The sequence below is a fragment of the Mobula hypostoma genome, chromosome 1, assembly GCF_963921235.1.
Source record: "Mobula hypostoma chromosome 1, sMobHyp1.1, whole genome shotgun sequence".
In the NCBI taxonomy this organism is placed as follows: Eukaryota; Metazoa; Chordata; class Chondrichthyes; order Myliobatiformes; family Myliobatidae; genus Mobula; species Mobula hypostoma.
This window is the reverse complement of record NC_086097.1, coordinates 15,140,755-15,163,918: the sequence shown is the minus strand read 5'-3', so window position 1 is coordinate 15,163,918 and position 23,164 is coordinate 15,140,755. Positions and strand designations below refer to the sequence as shown.

Here is a 23,164-nt window from a genome sequence, read left to right as displayed (position 1 = left end):
CATGCGTGGTCAAAAGGTTCAGCTGTTGTTCAGACTAAACTTCAGAAAGGGGAAGCAATGTGATCTAAGTGACTTTGATCGTGAAATAATTATTGGTGTCGGATGAGATGGCTTGAGTATATCGGAAACTCCTGATATTTTCATGCATAACAGTCTCGAGAGTTTACGGAGAATGGTGCAAGGAACAAAAATCATCCAGTGAGCTGCAGTTCTGTGGGTGAATACTCAGTGTTAATGAGAGAGGTCAAAGGACTGGACAAGCTGTCTTTTCACCATCAGTTCATATACAGTACATATACTGATGTATAAAGCTGGCTTGTGCTGGAATCTATTCAGCTGTGCAAGTTTCTATTTTGAATTCAGTGGCTGGGGTTCTGTAGTACACCACAGGGCCTCTCATCGAAAGAAAGCATATTTCATATTGTTCAGCTACCCTTCACCCCACCCCTCAGAGTGATTCCTGTTTTGGCACATGGCATCAGTAAAAGGAATGAATACACCATATGTTTAAGTAGCTGTTTTTGGTCTGTTGCTCACTTCTTTGATGTGACCGGGTTTAGCAGTGGAAAGTAAGCTTGTGCATCTGTCTCAGTGAATTAGAATATGAACCATTCTCCGAATGACGAGTCAAACAGGGCTCATACATGGATGCTTTCAATATATCGATGTTGTCATGAAACTTTAGCCAAGTCAAAAGAGGTGACTGATCAGCATTTAGGTGAGAGATTGAAAACCTGGCTGAGTGGTGTCACAACAACAACTGCTCACTCAATGTCAGCAAGACCAAGGAGCTGATTATTGATTTCAGGGGGAGGAAAGCGGAGGTCTATGAGCCAGTCCTCATGAGGGATCAAAGGTGGAGGGAGTCAGCAATTTAAAATTCCTCAATGTTATCATTTTCAGAGGCCCTGCCCTGGGTCTACCTCATAAGTGCAATTGTGAAGAAGGCACGGCAGTGCCTCTATTTCCTTAGAACTTTGCAAAGATTTGGGATGACATCTAATACTCTGGTGACAAGGAATGACCTGAGGTTTGGACGAACTAAGAGCTGGGCCGGATTGAAATGGTCGGGGTGTCAGGGTCAGAGGCGAGTTTGGCTCACTGCTCTGCGGGGTTTGCTTGACTCTGTGCTGGACTGAGGCTTTCTGAATTGGCTTCTGCGGACTTCTGAATCAGTTGCAGTGATGCCTGACATTGTGAATTTCAGTTCTTAATGTTGTTTGCTTGCTTTATTGTTTGCATGATTTGTATTTTTTTTTCTCTCTGCACGTTGGGTGTTTGGCGATCTTTTTCTAATGGGTTCTATCGGGGTTCTTTGCTTCATGGCTTCCTGTAAGGAGATCAAGTATACTTTGATAATAAATGTACTTCGAACTTTGAACTTTCAAACTTTGGATATGGCCCAGTCCATCATGGTTAAAGCCCTCCCCACCATTGAGCACATCTACATGTTGCGCTGTCGCAGGAAAGCAGCATCCATCATCAGAGGACCCACCACTCAGGTCATTCTCTGTTCTCGTTGCTGCCATCAGGAAGAAGGTAGAGGAGCCGCTGGACTCACACTGCCGGATTTAGGAACAGTTATTACCTGTCAACCATCAGGCTCTTGAACCAGAGGGGATAACTTCACTCACCCCATCACTGAACTCTTCCCACAACCTGAACTCTTCCCACAACCTATGGACTCACTTTCAAGGACTTCATTTCATGTTATCAATATTTATTGCTTATTTATGTATTATTATTTTTTTCTTTTTGTATTTGCACAGTTTGCTGTCTTTTGCACATTGGTTGTTTGTCCAGTCTGTTGGGTGCAGTCTTTCATTGATTCTGTTATGGTTCTTGGATTTACTGAGTATACCCGCTAGAAAATGAATCCCAGAATGACATATATGTACATTGATCATGAACTTACTTTGAGCTTTGAACTTTGAACAGCCTGCAATGTGGGCCCTCAAAATGGTCAGTGGGGAGTAGGCTCCCGATTCCAAAGGTGTGTACAAGGAATGAGCAATCCATACGGATGTGGGATGGGTGAAAGATTCACGCCCAATTCTAGTTCGGGCACATCATGGACAGATGTTCAATAGCAGCTCATTTCCGAGAGCCGGGTGTAGTGTTGTAATATTGCAGAGTATTTTTATGTTCTGCTGTCTCATCCACTTTAAGAATACCATCTGTGTTTCTGTCTTAAAGACGCATGCAGTGATTGCAAAGTAATAAGGTTGTAGGTTGAAGAGGTTTACCAAGATGCTGCCTGGATTAGAGGACATGTGCTATAACGAGATCCTGGGCAAATTTGGGTTGTTTTCTCTAGAGCAGCAGAGGTTGAGGGCGGATCTGATAGAGGTTTACAAGATCTATGAGAGGCATAGATAGAGTGGACAGACAGTATCTTCCCCCCACCAGGGTTGATACATCTAATACCAGAGGGCATGCATTTAAGATGAGAGGGGGTAATTTCAAAGGAGATGTGAGGGGTAAGTTTTTTTTACACAGTGGTGGGTATCAGGAATGCACTGCCTGAGGTGGTGGTAGAGACAGATACATTTAAGAGTTTTAAGAGACATTTAGGTAGGCAGGTGAATGTGAGGAAAATGGAAGGATATGGACATTGTGTAGGCGGAGAGGATTAGTTTAGTTGGCCACTTGATTACTCATTGTGCACTGAAGAGCCTGTTCCTGTCCTGTACTCTGCTAAGTTCCGTGTTTATCAGCGGTAGGGAAAATGTTGAACTCTATTTTTAAGGAGTTTGTAATAGGACATTTAGAAAATAGTAACTGGATTATCCAGAGGCAACGTGGACCTATGAGATGGAAATGGTGTTTGACATATGGTCTTTGACTGTAACTAGCAGAGTCGATAAGGGCGGATGTTATGGTGTATTTGGACTTTTGTTCTATGTTCTTTGTTAAGGTGAATTTAGTTTTCTTGAGCAGAAATGGAATGTACTGGAAGGGTTAAGCCGTTGGCATTTGCATGGTGTATAATGGGCAGGGATTGAATCTCTTCTTCATACCGGGATCTGATTCTGTCTTATTCCACCCACACTAGAAGTTGAAATCACCTTCTGACTATACTAATGTCAGCCTTTCCAGTAAATTGAATTGCTTTCCGTGATCAGCTTTTGGGATCTGGATGTTACCAGGAGGTCCAGCTTTTATCTCTGATCTTTAATTTCCCATTATAAGATAAGCCACCTTCTTGACTAGCTGTATCCCTTCTGGAGAAGGGATTCCCTCAGCTGTGCTCTGTGAGGAGTTCCAGGATTTAGATCCAGCAACGGTGAAGAACCAACAATATACTTCCAAGTCAGATTGGCATGTGATTTTGAGGAGAAATCAGAGGCAGTGATGTTCTCGTGTACCTGAGTCTTCTTAGTGTTTGGCGGTTGTGGATTTGAGGGGTGCTGCTAGTAGCATGAGTTAGAAACTGCTGTACCGTGCACCAATACTGGAAGAATTGAACCCCCTCTTCTGGTTTCACCTGCCTTTTTGTACTTCCTTCCCTCTTGCACCATCTTATTCTGTCTCAGCCCCCTTCCTCTCCAGTCCTGATGAAGGGTCTCAGCCAGAAAAGACGACTGTTTATTCTGCTGCATCGATGCTGCCTAACTTGCTGAATTCCTCCAGCATTTTGTGTGTGTTACTCATTATTTACAGCATCTGCAGAATCTTTTGCATTTTCATTTGCAGGGAAGGTAGGAGAGGGATGGATTAGAAAAAGGGAATATCTGGTATGGTGGGACCAAATGAGTTGGTCTGGTGGATGGGGTACCTTACCATTGAAAGGTGGACCATCCATTGTTCAGGAGGTTTATTGAGTCAATGATGCCCCAGCTGTTGAAGAAATGGGTACCCCTTCTGTCTCCTGCGGTGCAATATGTTCATAGTCAGGAAACATGATCAAAGCTACCTTACCATTACCACCTAGCAGGGAGGGTCCAGTGCAAAGGATTGAAAAAAAAGCTGCAGAGATTTGTATATTCAACGAACTCCATCATGGGCACCAGCCTCTCCACCATCAAGGACATCCTCAACTGACCATGCCTTAAGAAGATGGCATCTTTAAGGACCCTCGCCAAGTAGGGCATGTTCCCTTCTCATTGCCACCATCAGGGAGGTACAGGAACCTGAGGATGCACACTCAACATTTTAGGAACAGCTTCTTCCCCTCTGCTATCAGATATCTGTAAGATCCAAGAAACCATGAACTCTACCTCACTAATGTACTATTCCTATGCACTATTTATTTTTTAAATATATTTTTATATATTTATTGCAACTTTTAGCATTTTTAATGTATTGTATTGCTTCTGGTGGCAAGGGAGAGATATGTCTCTAACAAAGAACGCATAAGATGCACCTTCTCTCCACTAGCATGCAGGCCACCCTTGGGCAAGGTGTAGCACCTGCTTAGCCCCCTACCCCACCCCTGATCAGAGTCACATGAAGCCATGGGAGCAGGTGGTGGATGGTCATACGAGCAGCTGGTGCATATCACAAGGTCCTGGCTATGGGACCACTGACGCCCGTCAGACAATCTCTGAGTAGCATTGATAATGGTTGAGGTCACCTGTCTTGTAGAGACACTGCCCAGGAGAAGGCAATGGTGAACCACTTCTGTAGAAAAATTGTCAAGAACAATCATGGTCAAGACTATGATTACCCATGTCATACGACACGGCACATAATGATAAGACCATAAGACCATAAGACAAAGGAGCAGAAGTCAGCCATTTGGCCCATCGAGTCTGCTCCGCCATTTTATCATGAGCTGATCCATTCTCCCATTTAGTCCCACTCCCCCGCCTTCTCATCATAACCTTTGATACCCTGGCTACTCAGATACCTATCAATCTTTGCCTTAAATACACCCAATGACTTGGCCTCCACTGCCGCCCGTGGCAACAAATTCCACAGATTCACCACCCTCTGGCGAAAAAAATTTCTTTGCATCTCTGCTCTGAATGGGTGCCCTTCAATCCTTACGTCATGCCCTCTCGTACTAGACTCTCCCATCATGGGAAACAACTTTGCCACATCCACTCTGTCCATGCCTTTCAACATTCGAAATGTTTCTATGAGTTCCCCCCTCATTCTTCTAAACTCCAAGCAGTACAGTCCAAGAACGGACAAATGTTCCTCATATGTTAACCCTCTCATTCCCGGAATCATTCTAGTGAATCTTTTTTGTACCCTCTCCAAAGTCAGCACATCCTTTCTTAAATAAGGAGCCCAAATCTGCCCACAGTACTCCAAGTGAGGTCTTACCAGTGCCTTATAGAACCTCAACATCACATCCCTGCTGCTATACTCTATTCCTCTAGAAATGAATGCCAACATTGCATTCACCGTCTTCACTACCGACTCAACCTGGAGGTTAACCTTAAGGGTATCCTGCACGAGGGCTCCCAAGTCCCGTTGCATCTCAGAACTTTGAATTCTCTCCCCATTTAAATAATAGTCTGCCCGTTTATTTCTTCTGCCAAAGTGCATAACCGTACACTTTCCAACATTGTATTTCATTTGCCACTTCTCTGCCCATTCTCCCAATCTATCCAAGTCTCATGATGATAATGACGACGGTAGTGCTACCATGAAATGACAAATTTCATGACATATATCAGTGATAATAAATGTGATCCTGATTCTCATTCTAAAACATCCTTAAACCTTTACCCTCTTGTGTTTGGTTCCTTTTGCAGTTGTGAGTGGGCTGATTCTGATTGGTATTCACCCGCAAAGGGTAAATAGTTGAAAGTAAATTTATTATCAAAGTGCATCTGTCAACATGTACAACCTGGAGACTCATTTTCTTGCAGGCATTCACAGTAATTACAAAGAAACCAAACAAATGAATAATTAATAAATAAATAAATAAATAAATAGATAGATAGGTAGCAAATAGTAAGAACATGAGATGAAGAGTCCTTGAAATTGAGCCCATAAGTTGTGGAAATAATTCAGTGTTGGGGAGAGTGAAATTGAATGAAGTTATCCCCTCTGCTTCAGGAGCCAGATGATTGAGGCCTAATAGATATTTGTGAACCTGCTGGTGCAGTCAAGTAGAAACATATAGGAAATAATAGTTAGATGAAAAGACATGTCAAACTTGGCTTGCTATACTGATGCTGTAATGCAAGCACAGTTTACAGAAGGTACCGTGACTCCTGGAGTTGCTGTTAGTTTCAGATGGTATTTTGGTATCTGATGTAAGCCAGCTGAGTGGCTTGGGTTGGGGGCATTGAATATGATACCCTTCTCTGAGAACAAACATTTGCCTGGGCAATCTTCACACAACTCATTAATTGAAGGATTCTCTCTGCTGGTTTCACGTTGATATTTACTATCAATTAGTGCCGAATTGTCAGTACTTTAGTGGCTCCAGTTTACATGAAATGAGATTATATAATCTTCCTTAAAAGTTGACTGGTTAAATCTCATAACCCTCCTAAGGACCCATTCAGCTTCCTTCTGTTAGCAGAAGTGAAGCATGAAGGTTAGTAATGTTGGAACAGTAGCAGAGACTGCTGCAAAAATTCAGCAGCTTTGCAGCATGCTTCAGCATTTTCTGCTTTTGTTTCAGATACCCAGCGTCTGTCGTGTTTTACTTACTTATTTTTACAGCGCGGAACAGGCCATTCCGGCCCAATGGGCCATACCGTCCAGCAACCCGCCTATTTAACACTGGTATAATCACAGGGACCAATACGCCTAACGTCTGTGGGAGGAAACCAGAGCACCCAGAGAAAACCCCTGTGCTCAGGGGAAGGAATGTACAAAATTCTTACAGACGGCATCAGAATTGAACTCTGGCACCCTAAGCTGTAATAGCATCGTGCTAACTGCTTGGCTACTGTGGTATCCCTGGTTTTCTTCTTCTCATCTTTGGTGGAATTATTTACTCAAACCGTGCTATGGGGTGAAATCTGATCTTGGGTATCAGTGGCAAACAAAACTTCCATGAAAGGCCTGAGGATTGAACTTACTAGGGTACCACTGGGGACTGGGGTCGGTGGAGTGGGACTACCCCAGAGCAATGGCTTTTCCACTGTAAACTCTCTCTCGGACATGCTTCCTGTTATGGGTACACCCAACAGACAATCACCACAGGTTTCAGGAATGGCTCCCGATTCCTTCTTTCAATTCCCATCCCCACAGTGCAATCATGATGGAAGCATTGGTGTCCCTGTAGTACAGCCATGGATCTGCTGATCTCCTCAGCCACTCTCTGTAATGGATCTGCTGATCTCCTCAGCCACTCTCTGTAATGGATCTGCTGATCTCCTCAGCCACTCTCTGTAATGGATCTGCTGATCTGCTCAGCCACTCTCTGTAATGGATCTGCTGATCTCCTCAGCCACTCTCTGTAATGGATCTGCTGATCTGCTCAGTCACTCTCTGTAATGGATCTGCTGATCTCCTCAGCCACTCTCTGTAATGGATCCGCTGATCTCCTCAGCCACTCTCTGTAATGGATCTGCTGACTGCGTTTAGGTCTGATTCACAGGCACGGGTTCTAGCAAGCTGCAGGACTGCTCCCCTCCTCCATAAACAATGGCATTTAGAACCGGGATCTCAGAAACATACACACACATTGTCAAACACACACAGACACAGACACACACATTATCATACACACACACACATTGCTAAACACACACAGACACAGACACACACATTATCATACACACACACACACATTGCTAAACATACACAGACACACACACACATACACACACATTTTCAAACACACACACACACATTGCTAAACACACACGGACACACACACACATACACACACATTGCTAAACATACACAGACACACACACACATACACACACATTTTCAAACACACACACACACACACATTGCTAAACACACACGGACACACACACATTGCTAAACATACACAGACACACACACACACACACACACACACACACACAGACACACACATTGCTAAACACACAGACACACACACACATTGCTAAACACACACATACACACACATTGTCAAACATACACACACATTGCTAAAGACACACACACACACATACACACACATTGTTAAACATACACAGACACACACACACACATTGTTAAACACATACACAGACTGCTAAACACATTACACACACACAGATAAACATGTACATGTTATGTTTTGTAACCTCAAAACAGTAAATTAATTCAAAGGAAGACACGAGAGTCTGCAAATACAGGTATAACTTTGAGTTTACTTTAAGCGAGGCACAAATATTAGCCTTAGCCAGTTTCAGCCACCCCTGAGCTTTCTTTCCCCTGCCCCTGTCCTGGAGATAACAGGTCTGCAAGAGGTTAGGGGTTTCCTGAGAAGACTCTCGGCCCAAAATGTCGACTATCTGTTTATTTCCATAGTTGCTGTCTGACCTGCCGAGTTTCTCCAGCATATTGTGTGTGTTGCTTTAGGTTTCCCGTCGTCCGCTCTCTACATTCACGTTGCTGGAGCAGTGAACCAAACCCCAGTTATCCATCGAAGGGTGAGGGGGTGAGCTGCGATTGGACTTCCAGTATATCTGCTGCTCTGAATGCAGAGTACGGTATCGCAAAAGTTTCGCACCACATAGAGAGAGGCCATTCACCCCATCTGGAGTATGAGCTCCCTGTTTCTGAAAGCACTGCCCAATTATTCCCCACTTAATTATTTACCTTTTCTTTATTATTGTTATTATTATTTTATTAACCGTGCACTCATCAATAGTATTGCTATTTGACCATTTGAACTAATCTTCAAATTTCTTACCAGTATTCCACACCGTATCGCACAGATAGATAGAAACATAAATAGAAAACCTACAGCACAATACAGGCTCTTTGGCTCACAACGCTGTGCCGAACATGTACTTACTTTAGAAATTACCTAGAGTTACCCATAGCCCTCTATTTTTCTAAGCTCCATGTACCTATCCAGGAGTGTCTTAAAAGACCCTATCATATCTGCCTCCACCACCATTGCCGGCAGCCCATTCCACACACTCACCACTCTCTGTGTAAAAAACTTATCCCTGATATCTCCTCTGTACATACTTCCAAGCACCTTAAAACTGTGCCCTCTCATGCTAGCTATTTTAGCCCTGGGGAAAAGCCTCTGACTATCCACACGATCAACGCCTCTCATCATCTTCTACACCTCTTTCAGGTCATCTGTCATCCTCCGCCATTCCAAGGAGAAAAGGCCGCGTTCACTCAACCTTTTCTCATAAGGCATGCTCCCCAATCCAGGCAACATCTCCTCTGCCACCCTTTCTATAGTTTCCACGTCCTTCCTGTAGTGAGGCGACCAGAATTGAGCACAGTACTCCAAGTGGGGCCTGACCTGGGTCCTATATGGCTGCAACATTACCTGTCGGCTCTTGAACTCAATCCTACGGTTGATGAAGGCCAATGCACCGTATGCCTTCTTAACCACACAGTCAACCTGCACAGCAGCTTTGAGTGTCCTGTGGACTCGGACCCAAAGATCCCTCTGATCCTCCACACTGCCAAGAGTCTTGCCATTAATACTATATTCTGCCATCGTATTTGACCTACAGGAAGAAGCACTTACCCCAGACTCCCCGCAAGTTATGGACCTGCAGGGGATTATGTCCATTTTTAATTCTTAAATTCAAAATATATCTTTTCGGCAAAAGTCTTATTTAAAAAAAAATACCTTGCATAATACTGGAGTATTTGGAAAAGGGAAAGTATATTATCGGTTCAATGAGACAGCATTATAAAAAAGGTGTCAGGTTTACACTGGCTTTGAACCATTTAATGCTAGCTCACACTAGTTCCAACACAGAGCCGCCTTTGGGATTGCTAAGTTTATTAGATGCACAGTACTTAGGCGGCGGCAGGCGTGAGGGAGGTCAGAGAGTGGAGCTCTTGGGAGTGAGATGCCTGTTCCAGATCTGAGAGCGGTTGACAGCTGCACAGATGAAGGATCCCTCTGTGTCCCCTCAGGGGTCGTGGGCCAGGCAAGGTGCTGACCCTGCAGCGTGGGATGCCCTGATCCCGACTGCAAGGATTAAAAAGTACCAGGGAGATGGATTGAGTGTCTTTCGTGTCGGAGAACAGCTGTAAGTTCTGTTGCCATGTAAGGTGTAAACGGGGGGTGGGGGGGATGTGCTGGAAAGCTGGACGGAGTCAAAGAGTAATAGAGCTTGGAAACAGGCCTTGAGGTCAGGTTGTCCTTGCCAACCGCAGTGATGTCAGCAGCAGCTAAAAGGCAAATCCCACGCCAAGAGAGTTAAACATCGTTGACTCAATGTGGTCAATTCAATATAAAACTTAAAACCAGAATTCCGGACGTTTATTCAGTGAGAGAGTTCGAATCCCACCATAGCAGCTGAAGAATCTGAGTCAGTTAAATCAGAGATTTTATCAAAAGAAACCTCAGTTTGTTTTGTTAACTGTGGTAAACTATGAATCCACATGAAACGCTGTCATAGGAAAGCAGCATCCATCATCAGAGATCCTCATCACCCAGGTCCTGCTCTCTTCTCGCTGCTGCCATCCGGTAGCAGGTACAAGAGCTTCAGGATCTGTACCACCAGGTTCAGGAACAGCTACTACCCCTCAGCCATCCGCCTCTTAAATAAAAGGGGATAACTCCACTCACTTGCCTCATCGTTGAAATGTTCCCACAACCAATGATCTCACTTTAAGGACTTATTATCTCATTATCTCATGTTCTCGTTATTTATTGCCATCTATTTACATTTCCATCACTCTGGTTGATCTTTCAGTGATCCTGTTACAGTTACCATTCTACAGATTTGCTGAGTATGCCCACAGGAAAAAGAATCTCAGGGTGGTATATGGTGACATATATGTACTTTGATAATGGAATTTACTTTGAACTTTGAAACCTCCAGATTATTGTAAAAACTCACCTGGTTTTCTATTCTTCTTCAGGGAAAGAAATCTGTCATTCTAAACCAATCTAACAGCTACGTGAATCCAAAATGCCAAGATGGTTGAGTGAGTGTAGACATTATCAATGGCATTTACACTTTGAATGCCTCAGTAGCTTCACTTCCCCTCTTCTGGCTGGTTATGCCTGTTTATATTTGCTTCATCTGTGACTAATCCATAAAACTCTGAATCAGGAGGCTTCGGATTTAAGTTCTTCAAAAACTCGACTGTGGAAATCTCAGCTTGACACCTCAGTGCTGCTTCAAAATTGTTTAATGTCATTTTCTGTACACAAGTGTACGGAGAACAAAATAATTGTTACTCCGGATCTGATGCAACACAAAAAACCCACAAAAGATAAAGAACACAATAACAATTATAAAAAGCACACAATAAATATAAACACGTAAGATAGTTTATATACATAGATTGATTGTATGTCCATAAAGTGACTGACGGGAAATAACAAAATAGTGGTGGAGTTAGTGGGTGGGGGTGTTGATCAGCCTCACTGCTCAGGGAAAGTAACTGGTTTTTAGTCTGGTGGTCCTGGCGTGGATGCTATGTAGCCTCCTCCCTGATGGGCAGGATGGATGATGTTACTGGCCTTTTTCCAGCACCTGACTGTACATATCTGTCTGATGGCAAGTAGGATGATGCCTGTGAGGCATTGGGCAGTTTTGACAACCTGTTGTAGAGTCCACTGCAGTGCAGTTTCCATACCAAGCAGTGATGTAGCTTGTTGAGATGCTCTCTACTGTGATTCTGTAGAATGATGTAGCTATAGATATGCAAAGTCCAGATCTCTTCAGACTCCTTCAGAATGTAGAGGTATTGGTGAGCATTCTTGACTGTCTAGATGTGTTCTGGGACCATGAACGGTTGTGTGTGATGTTCACCCGTAGGTGTTAGAAACTGCTCACGGTTTCCACTGCATCATCAAGCTCACTGATAATGAGTCGGCCTATAGAGAGGAGGTAGAGAGGCTCGTCAAGTGGTGCAATCACAACATCCTGAGTCTCAATGAGAGATGATTGTGGACTTCAGGAAGGCACAGGTCGACCACTCTCCATTGTACATCAATGTGGAGAGAGTGAAGAGCACAGAGTTCCTTGGTTTGCACATAATGGATGAGCTCACAACACCTCCTCACTAGTCAAGAAGGCGCCGCAGCACCTACACTTCCTGAGGAGATGGAGGCCTCTGCTCCGTCCGCCACAACAGACAGGATCTCCCGGTTGCCACCCACTTCAGCTCTGCTTCCCATTCCCATTCGGATATGTCCATACATGGCCTCCTCTACTGCCATGATGAGGCTAAACTCAGGTTGGAGGAGCAACACCTTATATATCGTCTAGGTAGTCTCCAGTCCCTTGGTATGAACATTGAATTCTCCAACTTCTGATAATTCCCTCCCCCTCCCTTCCTCTATCCCAGTTTCACTCTGCCCCCTCCCCCAGCTGCCTATCACCTCCCTCATGGTTCCACCTCCTTCTACTACCCATTGTGCTTTCCCCTATTCCTTCTTCACTTTTCCTGCCTATCCCCTCCCCGCCTCCCTTCCCCCACTCCTTTATCTTTCCCCTTGCTGGTTTTTCACCTGGAACCTACCAGCCTTCTCCTTCCCACCCTCCCCCTACCTTCTTTATAGGGCCTCTGCCGCTTCCCCCTTCAGTCCTGACAAAGGGTTCCGGCCCAAAACGTTGACTGATCGTTTCCACGGACGCTGCCCGACCTGCTGAGTTCCTCCAGCGTGTTGTGAGTGTGGCCTATAAGGCTCCCTGCCCCCATTCTAACAACTTTCTGCAGGAGCATCATCGACAGTGCCCTGTCAGGCTGCATCACTGTGTGGTCTGGAAACTGCAAGGCATTGGACCTCAGTACCCTACAAAGGATAGTTATAAGACTGAGAGGATGACCGGGTTATCCCTCCTATTTGTAACATTTTACCAGGAGCCATTGCAGGTGAAGGGCCCAAAGCACTGTGAGGATCCCTACCTCCCATCACACTGTTTCTTTGATCCTCTACCTTCTGGAAGGAGGTACAGGAGCATCAGCACTAGGACTGCCAGACTGGGTCACAGCTTCTTTCCCCAAGCTGTGAGACTGATGAATACCCTGCCTCCTCCAAGGTCTCGTCACCAAGACATCGTTTACTGTACTGTTTACTGTTTACTTGTTCTGCAGACTTCACATGCATTTTGAATTATATTCTATGAACTCTTCATGGTAATATTTTGGTTTATGTGCTGTGTGTGATTTATGTTTTCTGGCTGCCCCATGGTCCAGTGGAATGTTGTTCTGTTTGATTGTTTATTTGTACAGTCAGAGGACAATGAACTTGGACTTGGTGAGACTGCACTTGGAGTATTGTGTGCAGTTCTGTTCTGCTCACCCAGCCGTTGGAAGGGGAAGCAAAAGTTATTAATCATGAGCCATTTACAGGGAAAGAGTACAGAAAACATCACGCAAGGATTTTAGCAGGATTGGAATGCCTGAGTTATGAAGAAATCCTGGATAGAGCATAGAACATAGAATAGTACAGCACAGTACAGGCCCTTCAGCCCACAATGTTGTGCCGACCCTTAAACCCTGCCTCCCATATAACACCCCACCTTAAATTCCTCCATATACCTGTCCAGTAGTCTCTTAAACTTCACTAGTGTATCTGACTCCACCACTGACTCAGGCAGTGCATTCCACGCACCAACCACTCTCTTGAGTGAAAAACCTTCCTCTAATATCCCCCTTGAACTTCCCACCCCTTACCTTAAAGCCATGTCCTCTTGTATTGAGCAGTGGTGCCCTGGGGAAGAGGTGCGGGCTGTCCACTCTATCTATTCCTCTTAGTATCTTGTATACCTCTATTATGTCTCCTCTCATCCTCCTTCTTTCCAGAGAGTAAAGCCCTAGCTCCCTTAATCTCTGATCATAATGCATACTCTCTAAACCAGGCAGCATCCTAGTAAATTTCCTCTGTACCCTTTCCAATGCTTCCACATCCTTCCTATAGTGAGGCGACCAGAACTGGACACAGTACTCCAAGTGTGGCTTAACCAGAGTTTTATAGAGCTGCATCATAGGCTGGAGCTTTTTTCCCCTGGAAGATAGAGGGATGAGAAGTGAAAAAAGCAGGGGTTCCCAATCTTTTTATGCCATGGAGGCTTACCATTAACTGCGGGGTCCGTGGACCTCAGATTGGGAACTCCCGTTATAGAGGTTTATAAAATCATGGGAGACCTAGATAGGGTGAATGGTCGCAGTCTTTTCCCAAGGGCATGAAAGTGTAAAACTAGAATGCACAGATTTAAGGTGAGAAAAAATTAAAGAGGACTTGAGGGGCAGGTAGGCAAGGATGAGTTGACTCCAACAGCAACTGTCCAATAAACATTGTTCATTGGCTGCCAAGTTCTCTAGCACTCCCAGAAAGGTATATGAAATGCAGTATAAAACACGTCTTTCTTTTAGTACTGCACTCGGACCCCACAGTGGAATTCACAGACACCACGTGACTGTAGGTGATGTAGGTGAAGGGCTGCACTTGTGTACCATGTCAGGGCAGTGCTGCTTGAAGGTGCTGATCCAGGGCCATTCTTGTGTCATCTGAAGAGCTTTGTTTAAAAGTTCAGTGAGCTGTTATGAAATGATACCACCCAGTTCATGTTCTTTGGGATGATAGTATCTGACAGGTTAGACCTTTAAATCCCAAGTTCCACAACTTCGTAATCAGAATCTCAAAAGAAGCAGAGATTCTAGTTCTCTAATGGACCAACAGAACAACAAATCCCTCTTTTTTAAATTGATGGTTCCTCTAAGAAATCTATATTTAGTACTAAACAATGCAATGTGCTGCATCAAGAGCTGGCAAGTGATAGGTGGATCTAGGTGAGGAGAGGTGAGAGGCAGATGGAGGAGGGAAGGAGGAAAATAGCGACAGAGGCTGTGAGGTGATAGGTGGAGGTGATAAACGGTTGCCGATGATGGAATTGAAAAGAGAGGAAGGTGGAACATGGAACCAAGTGAGGGAGATGGGGACATGTCTATAGATATATGTTCGTGTCACACTTTCTATGTATCAATGCAGGTGCATTGTCTGAAGAAGAGTGTATCAGAGTCCAAATGTCTTTGTGTGAATGAGAGAACGTGCATGCTGGTATGAGAACGTCTGGCTGGTTGTATGTGAATCTGTTACTTGTGTGTGTGATTGTTTATGTATATGATTGAAAGAAAGTCTGTGTCAATATGGAAGTGTGTACCTGTGAGTAACCAAGTGTTTATGCGTGAGTGTGTGCACATGATCGTATCGAATTTAGTCTTCACATTCCCTTTTATTGATGTAGAAGATACACTGATCTAATGGGCATTATGAGGGAACAGGAAACGCTCTGTGCGGTTCTTTGGAAATGCTTATGCATAAACTCAACAAGGAATCTACGATGCTCACCAAAATGCTACTGCAAAGCTGGTTCATTCTAAACTGGGCGAATCTGGGCCCTTCCCCTTGACCAGCTCAAAGTTCTGTGTTGTGTATTTAATATTTCAATAATATCTGAGTAATCTTAAATAATATAGTTTGATTCAGCATATTTGTTTGTTTAAATAATTCATTTCAGGTTATACGTGTAAGTACTGTGAGCAGTTTTGGGCCCCTTAACTAGGAAAGCATGTGCTGACATTGGAGAGGGTTCAAAGGAGGTTCACAAAAATGATTCCAAGATTGAAAAGCGTATCATATAAGAGTTTTTGATGGCTCTGGGCCTGAACTCACTGGAATTCAGAAGAATGAGGGGTGACTTCATTGAAACCTATTGAATGTTGAAAGGCCTCGATAGGATGGATGTTGGGAGGATGTTTCCTATGGTGGGGGAGTCTAAGACTAGCAGACACAGTTTCAGTATAGAGGGGCATCCTTTTAGAACAGAGATGAGGAAGAATTTCTTTAGCCAGAGAGTGGTGAATCTGTAGAATTCATTGCCACAGGTGGCTGTGAAAGCCAAGTCATTGGGTATATTTAAGGCAGAGGTTGATAGATTCTTGATTAGTCAGGGCATGAAGGAATACAGGGAGAAGGCAGGAGATTGGGGCTGAGAGAGAAAATGGATCAGTCATGATGAAATGGTGGAACAGACTTGATGGTCCGAATGGCCTAATTCTGCCCCTAAATCTTATGGTCTTAAGGTCTAAATACATGAATTGCATACATCATCATGCTACCACGTGATATGTGCATACCTCGCTTAAAGTAAGCTGGAAGTTAAACCTGCATCTCAGACTCCCATGTCTTTCTTTGAATTAGTTCAGTGTTTTGAAGTCACAAAACATAACACTCTACATTAATACAGCTTCCTTGCACATGTCTGACCTGGAAAGTACTCCAGGTCAGGACTCCTGAAGACATGATCAGAATATTCAATGACCATTAACAAATATTGAAATAAATAAAACAGGAACAATTGGTGTCAGCTGGAAGAATACTACTTCCGTCTGGGCTGGCAGGTTGATGGTTCGAATCCCACTACAGTCATTGCCTTACTGAGAGAATGCTGAACTGCTGAAGGTGCTATCTCTTTTCTGTCTAAGGGTTTTAAAAGATACCACTCTTCTTTTCAGAATTAGAGTCAGATTTATTATCACTGATTTATATGATATGAAATTTGCTATTTTGTGGCAGCAGTGCAGTGCAAAGTCATAAAAATTACTATAAATTACAAAAAAAATTAAAAGCCTGAAGTTTAAAGTTCGAAGTAAATTTATTGTCAAAATACATATATATTATAGTATACTACTTTGAGATTCATTTCCTTGCAGACATTTACAGGAAAATAGAAAAGAATTTCATGCACCATAAATTATAAATTACAAATATTTCTCGACAAATTTCACGCAATATTGAAGCACATAGGCTTAATACAGATGGTATTCACCAGAAGCTCAGTGTCAGGCATTATAAAAATGAATATGCTACAAAAACACTTTATTAGTTGTATATCGTTTTGCAAATATTGTGTGATTTGGAAGGCATTACATAATTCAGACCTCTCCAAATAACCAACACTGTCAGAATAAGAATAATAATCAGGTTTATTATTGCTGACGTGTCATGAAATGTGTTGCTTTGTGGCTGCAGTACATAAAATATAACACAAATTACAATAATAAATATATATATGCATTAAAAATAGGTAGTGCAAAACAAGAGCGAAAGTAGTGGGGTGGTGTTCGTGGATTCATGGACTGTGCAGAAATCTGATGGCGAAGGGGAAGACGCTGTTCTGAAAACACTGAGTGTGTGTCTTCAGGCTTGTGTATCTCCTCTCTGATGGTAGTGTTGAGAAGAGGTCATGTCCTAGGTGGTGGGAGTCTTTAATGATGGATGCCGCTTTTCTAAGGCATCACCTTGTGAGGATGGTAAGGATGGTGAGGATGGTGAGGAGGCTAGTGCCCATGATGAAGCCAGCTGAGCTTACAAGTCTCTGCAGCTCTTTCCAGTTAGCCCCTCCATACTAGGCGGTGATGGAACAAGTTAAAATGCTTATCTGCATAAATTTGTTAGGATCATTGGAGGGGGAAACGTCTTTCCTTTAACCATGTGCAATGTGTTCCCCTCTGCAGCAGTCAAGTGCCAGTGATCTGAAGGCCATCCGTAAGGCGTATCCTGCGCCGCACAAGTCCGAGTCTCCACATTCGTCACCGCTGCCGCCGCCGTTTCAAGAGCCAACACAAAATGTGAGTAGAGTACAGGATCGCCTTGTCTTTGAAATCATAGAACATAGAACAGTACAGCACAGTACAGGCCCTTCGGCCCACAATGTTGTGCTGACCCTCAAACCCTGCCTCCCATATAAGCCCCCACCTTAAATTCCTCCATATACCTGTCTAGTAGTCTCTTAAACTTCACTAGTTTATCTGCCTCCACCACTGACTCAGGCAGTGCATTCCACGCACCAACCACTCTCCGAGTAAAAAACCTTCCTCTAATATCCCCCTTGAACTTCCCACCCCTCACCTTAAAGCCACGTCCTCTTGTATTGAGCAGTGGTGCCCTGGGGAAGAGGCACTGGCTATCCACTCTATCTATTCCTCTTATTATCTTGTACACCTCTATCATGTCTCCTCTCATCCTCCTTCTCTCCAAAGAGTAAAGCCCTAGCTCCCTTAATCTCTGATCATAATGCATACTCTCTAAACCAGGCAGCATCCTGGTAAATCTCCTCTGTATCCTTTCCAATGCTTCCACATCCTTCCTATAGTGAGGTGACCAGAACTGGACACAATACTCCAAGTGTGGCCTAACCAGAGTTTTATAGAGCTGCATCATTACATTGCGACTCTTAAACTCTATCCCTCGACTTATGAAAGCTAACACCCCATAAGCTTTCTTAACTACCCTATCCACCTGTGAGGCAACTTTCAGGGATCTATGGACATGTACCCCGAGATCCCTCTGCTCCTCCACACAACCAATTATCCTGCCATTTACTTTGTACTACCAAGTATCCTGCCATTTACTTTGTAGCAGGAAATCATAGCAGGACATTTTGACGAGCTCCTGGGTCTGTACAAAACACAAATCCAAATACTGCATCAAATGTCCTGCTCAAATTCCCTCAGGGTGGGTGGTGGTCACCTTGACATCTTGAATAGTGAGTGTGTGTGTGTGTGTGTGACATCACTCAAGCCCTTTGACACAGGCAGCGTGATCACCGTGTTAGTGGCCAACTGTGCGTGATCATGATTGAATTAGAATCAGAATCGAGAACCAGTCCAGAGATTAAATAATAGTTTGATAGAAGAAATAAATATACTTCCCCATGCATGAGGGTCTGTCTCCAGAGGCTGTGCCTGTGTGTAAGGCGGGGAATTCAGGAGAAGCTTCTTTATCTAGACAATGTTTAGATTACATTGAAGTGCTGAAGCCAAAGTTGGGATGCACTGAGTGGGAAGCCAGCGAAATGTGTTGGGGGAGAGAAGACATAGGTAATGTTGACAGGAGGATTATGATGTTGGAGCTTGGATCAGCTAGGCCAAATGGCTTACTCCCATGCCATAATCTTAGACCATAAGACTATAAGATACTGGAGCAGAATTAGGCCATTTGGCCCATCGAGTCAGCTCGGCCATAAACTTCATGAAGTTCATTTGAAATCAGTGCAAAGTGATGAAACAGTTACAGCAGCAGAGACCATCAGATTAACTCAAACCACTTCTGGTCACATGCCCGTGGAGACAATCAGGAAAGATTGTGAGTGCATTAAAAGATTATTGCGGCTGACGGAACACAAAAGGGGCAAAATCAGTGAGAGCGATGACTCTCCTGCAAAGTTCTTCAGCCAAGCGGATAATTCGAGGAGCAGAGCTCGCAGGGCAAGGTTTTCAATTGTCCCTCTGCTGGTCTGGCTCAGTAAGTTGTGCCCTTTACGCACGACTGCAATGAGAAATATGTAATCCTATCATGTCAGGCATTATTCCACACCTAATTGCACTTGCACGTGTACAGTCTCATCACTAATGACCAGTGTGGCCCACAGTGACAGGAATAGTGATGAAGGGCTCTGTGAATCCATGATAACCACAAGGTGATTTGTCTACATTAGGCCACTCAGGCTGGTTCTTGTGGAGGTAAAAGCAATGCTTTCTGTGTAATTGGCAGCAGCGTGCGGTGTGATAAATTCCATCAGCGATCGGGACTGAAGCAGCAGCAATCTGGGCAAGGCTCAGGGGGCCATGTAGCTGAGTTATATTGGAGTCAGAGTGGGAGCCTGCCATTCATCTTTGTGTAGAAACCTCCCTAGTGCAGCCCGTGCACAAAACTAAAGCTATTTCACCCTCCGATTACTCTTGGAGTTCATGAATTCGAGCAGGTAGGTCAAGAACCACCCACTCACTTTTGCTGCGTTAGGTGGGTTGAAATGGAAAAAAAAATCTGTCTGGGAAACATGCAAATCAGTTTAGTTTTACAATTGCAATGATAAAAATCAGGTCCCAAAGCCCTTCTTAGAGGAGCCATGGAATATTGCGATTGCATTATGTAAAAGAGAGTTGCGTGCTTTTCATATTTCCAAAGCATGGAGTCATAGAAAAGTACAGCACAGAAACTGGACCTTTGGCATAGCTAGCTAGGGTGAACCTTTTAAACTGCCTACTCCCATTGACCTGCACTGGGGCCATAACCCTCCTTACCCCGCCCATCCATACACCTATCAAAACTTCTCTTAAACGTTGAAATAGAACTCGTGTGCACCACTTGTGCTGGCACGTCATTCCACACCCTCTGAGTGAAGAAGTTTCCCCTCATGTTCCCCTTAAACTTTTCACCTCTCACCCTTAGCCTATGACCTCTGGTTGTAGTCACAGTTTTACAACCAAAGGTCATGATGGCAACGTGGCAACCGCAGCAACTAGGTTACTCATAGCAATCTCCTACAAAGCAAGGCTAATTATTCTACTATAGTGCTGTTGATTGAGGGATGGGTATTGGTCAGGACAATGGACATAAATTCCCTGTTCTTCTGCATTGTGATGCTGGGTTTTTTATACGTACTGGGGCTCTTAGTTTCCTACTGTATTAGATATAAAAGCAGCATCCATCATCCAGGCCATGCTCTCTTCTCATTATTACCATTGGGCAGGAGATGCAGGAGCCTTAGCTCCCACACCACCAGGTTATTACCCAACAACCACCAGGCTCTTGAACTGGTCTGGATACAGCCCCAGCCTAACCAAGTCTCTCTTTATAACTAAAGCCCCCCCAGCCCCGATAATATCCTTGCGAATTATCTCTGCACCCTTTCCAATGTAACCACATTCTGCCTATCGCTCTGTGGCTAGAATGGTACACAATACTCTATGTGTGGTCTCTCCAATGTCCTGTACAGTTGTAACAAGACATCCCAACTTTTGTACTCTTTGCTCTTACTGATGCCCAGTGCCTTCTCCGCCATTTTGTCGACCTGTGTCTCAGGTTTCAGGGAAGTATCTAGCGGTACCCCTGTGAATCTCCGTTAGCATATTTCTAGCAGAGCCGTCCTGCTCTTCTTGTATTCAATTCCTCAGCTGGTTAAAAAAAGATGTCTCCTCTATGTGGTGGCGCCAAGCTGCAGTCTCCATCGAGGTTGTGGCTTAGACTTAGCCATTTCTTAAGTTTGCAGGTAGGGTTTTGGGGGAGTTAGAAGTCATATCAGGGTTTATGGACAGGGATATGGAGGAATTAGAGATCAGGCCAGAGTCCGGGCTTCTGCTTTACACTCCCATGTTTGAAGACCAGCAACGTGGACACCTGGAGTCCAAGCTACTGCTCTGTGCTCAAAACCAGCAACGTGGACCTGTGACAAAGGATATCTGTGAAGGAGGACCAGTGAGTTTCCCCAGGCTGGTGAATCCCAGGATCAGATGTTTGTGTGAGCAGGAAGCACAACGATTGGTAACTCCCTAGGTACACAAGTTGGTGAGCCTAGAGTTCAAGGCCTGGAGTTTGGGATCCTGTCATGGGCCAGTTCTGGGTTTGATACCGAAGACTGAAGTCCAACGATTGATTGGAAGTCCAGAAGCTGAAGCCCAATGGTTGTAACTCTGGGTCTAAGAGTCCGAGTCCACTGGAGAAGTCGGAGAACTGTTGTCTGCGAGTCTGCAAGTCCACTGGAGGCTGAGCATGCAGAGGCCTGTCCTGGGGTTGGAGATAAGTCTGTGTGTGAGTGGGTGGGAGGGAGAAAGCGACTTGTTTTGCTGATGTTGTTTTGTTAATTGTTGTGTTCTGTTGTTGTTGTTGTTTGTGTATATTGGTGCTGGAATGTGTGGCGACACTTACAGGCTGCCCTCAGCACATCCTTAGATTGTGTTGGTTGCTAATGCAAATGACCCATTTCACTCAATACACACATTGTATATTTCACTGTATGCTTCCATGCATGTGAGATAAATAAATTAATCTGAATCTGAACTTTCTTGTTGCACCTCCTCAAATGAAGGAGATTAAGAAAAAGTATTTTCCCATCATGTCTCTTGTTTGTGGTCCTGTGGGATTGTACTTGTTGGTTTTTGTCCTTGCTTTATTTGAGTCTGCACCTTATTTTGGGCAAGTCTTAACAGTAATTCCACCAGCCAGCAGTGCCATTAGAAGTGGGATCATACTTGGGAGAGGAGGTAACCTACACTGTTACAGTCGAGGGTGCAAGAGCTCCAAGTTCAATTCGAGTGTTCTCTGTAAGAAAGTTTGTATGTTCTTCCCATAAGTGTGTGGGTTTCCTCCGGTGCTCCAATTTCCTCCCTCAGTCCAAAGACATACTAGTTAGTAGATTAATCGGTCATTGTAAATTATCCTGTGATTAGGCTAGGGTTACATAGGTGGGTTGCTGGGCATAGTGGCTCGGAAGACCACAATCTATATCGAAATTTAAAAAAAATAAAATTGTAGCTGTATTGGTAGCCCATGCTAGACAGTATGCTCTATTCTACTATATCCTGAGTACATTATATGTTTGGATCATTTCTTTCCATGAATTCAGTTTGGAATTAAAACTTATATTAAAAATTTGAAATTGATTTCTTTCTTGCTTGGCTCTTTAGTCAGAATTACATGTGCAGCCACTATTTATTATGACAGGGCTGGGACCGAATCTGACAGGCAGTTTGAAACTGTGAAGATGTCCGAGTCTGTCTATTTGACAGCAAATGGCACAGTAACAAAACCTGAGCCCTCTAATTTCCCAACCCAGCACACAGCACAAAATGAAAATCACTCATGCGCAATGCCAATACGTCTTGTGTTCGTGTGACATGAACTGTCAAATAAAGGCTGGTCCCAGGAAAGTTTCAACAAAGGCTCAAGTCAAAGGCTTGTGGATAAATAAACTTATAATTATAGGTTGCTTTTATGGTTGCAGTATAGCAGTATGGTTGACTCTTGTAGAGCGTTTGCCTTGTTGATGAAAAGCATGTTTATAATCCAGTCTACCTTAATCTAGCACTAATGGAGACCCACTTCTTGGGCATCTGGACCATGTGTGGGATGTCTGACCTTGAATCCATTAAGTCTGTAGAAGACTGAGAGTGACCTGCTGTAAAACAGGGGACCAACAGATACGTAGAAAGACAATGAAGCCATTTACCTCTTGAACTTGTTCCACCATTCAATTAGATCATGGTTAATTAGTGATTCACTTTGTACATTTGTTTTACCCACCAACCATGAATAACAACGTCCAACGAAAAAACATCTCATATT

General features: G+C 43.9%; 1 protein-coding gene across 4 annotated transcripts in view; it reads left to right on the top strand.

The window, feature by feature from the left end:
• ccdc85ca (coiled-coil domain containing 85C, a) overlaps positions 1-23,164 on the top strand; it is a 300,440-nt gene that overhangs the window by 230,877 nt on the left and 46,399 nt on the right. For all 4 annotated transcript variants that reach the window (XM_063043765.1, XM_063043780.1, XM_063043789.1 and 1 more), the window contains one exon: positions 17,557-17,670. In XM_063043765.1, coding sequence (XP_062899835.1) covers positions 17,557-17,670 — 114 coding nt within the window. The remainder of the gene's footprint in view (positions 1-17,556; positions 17,671-23,164) is intronic.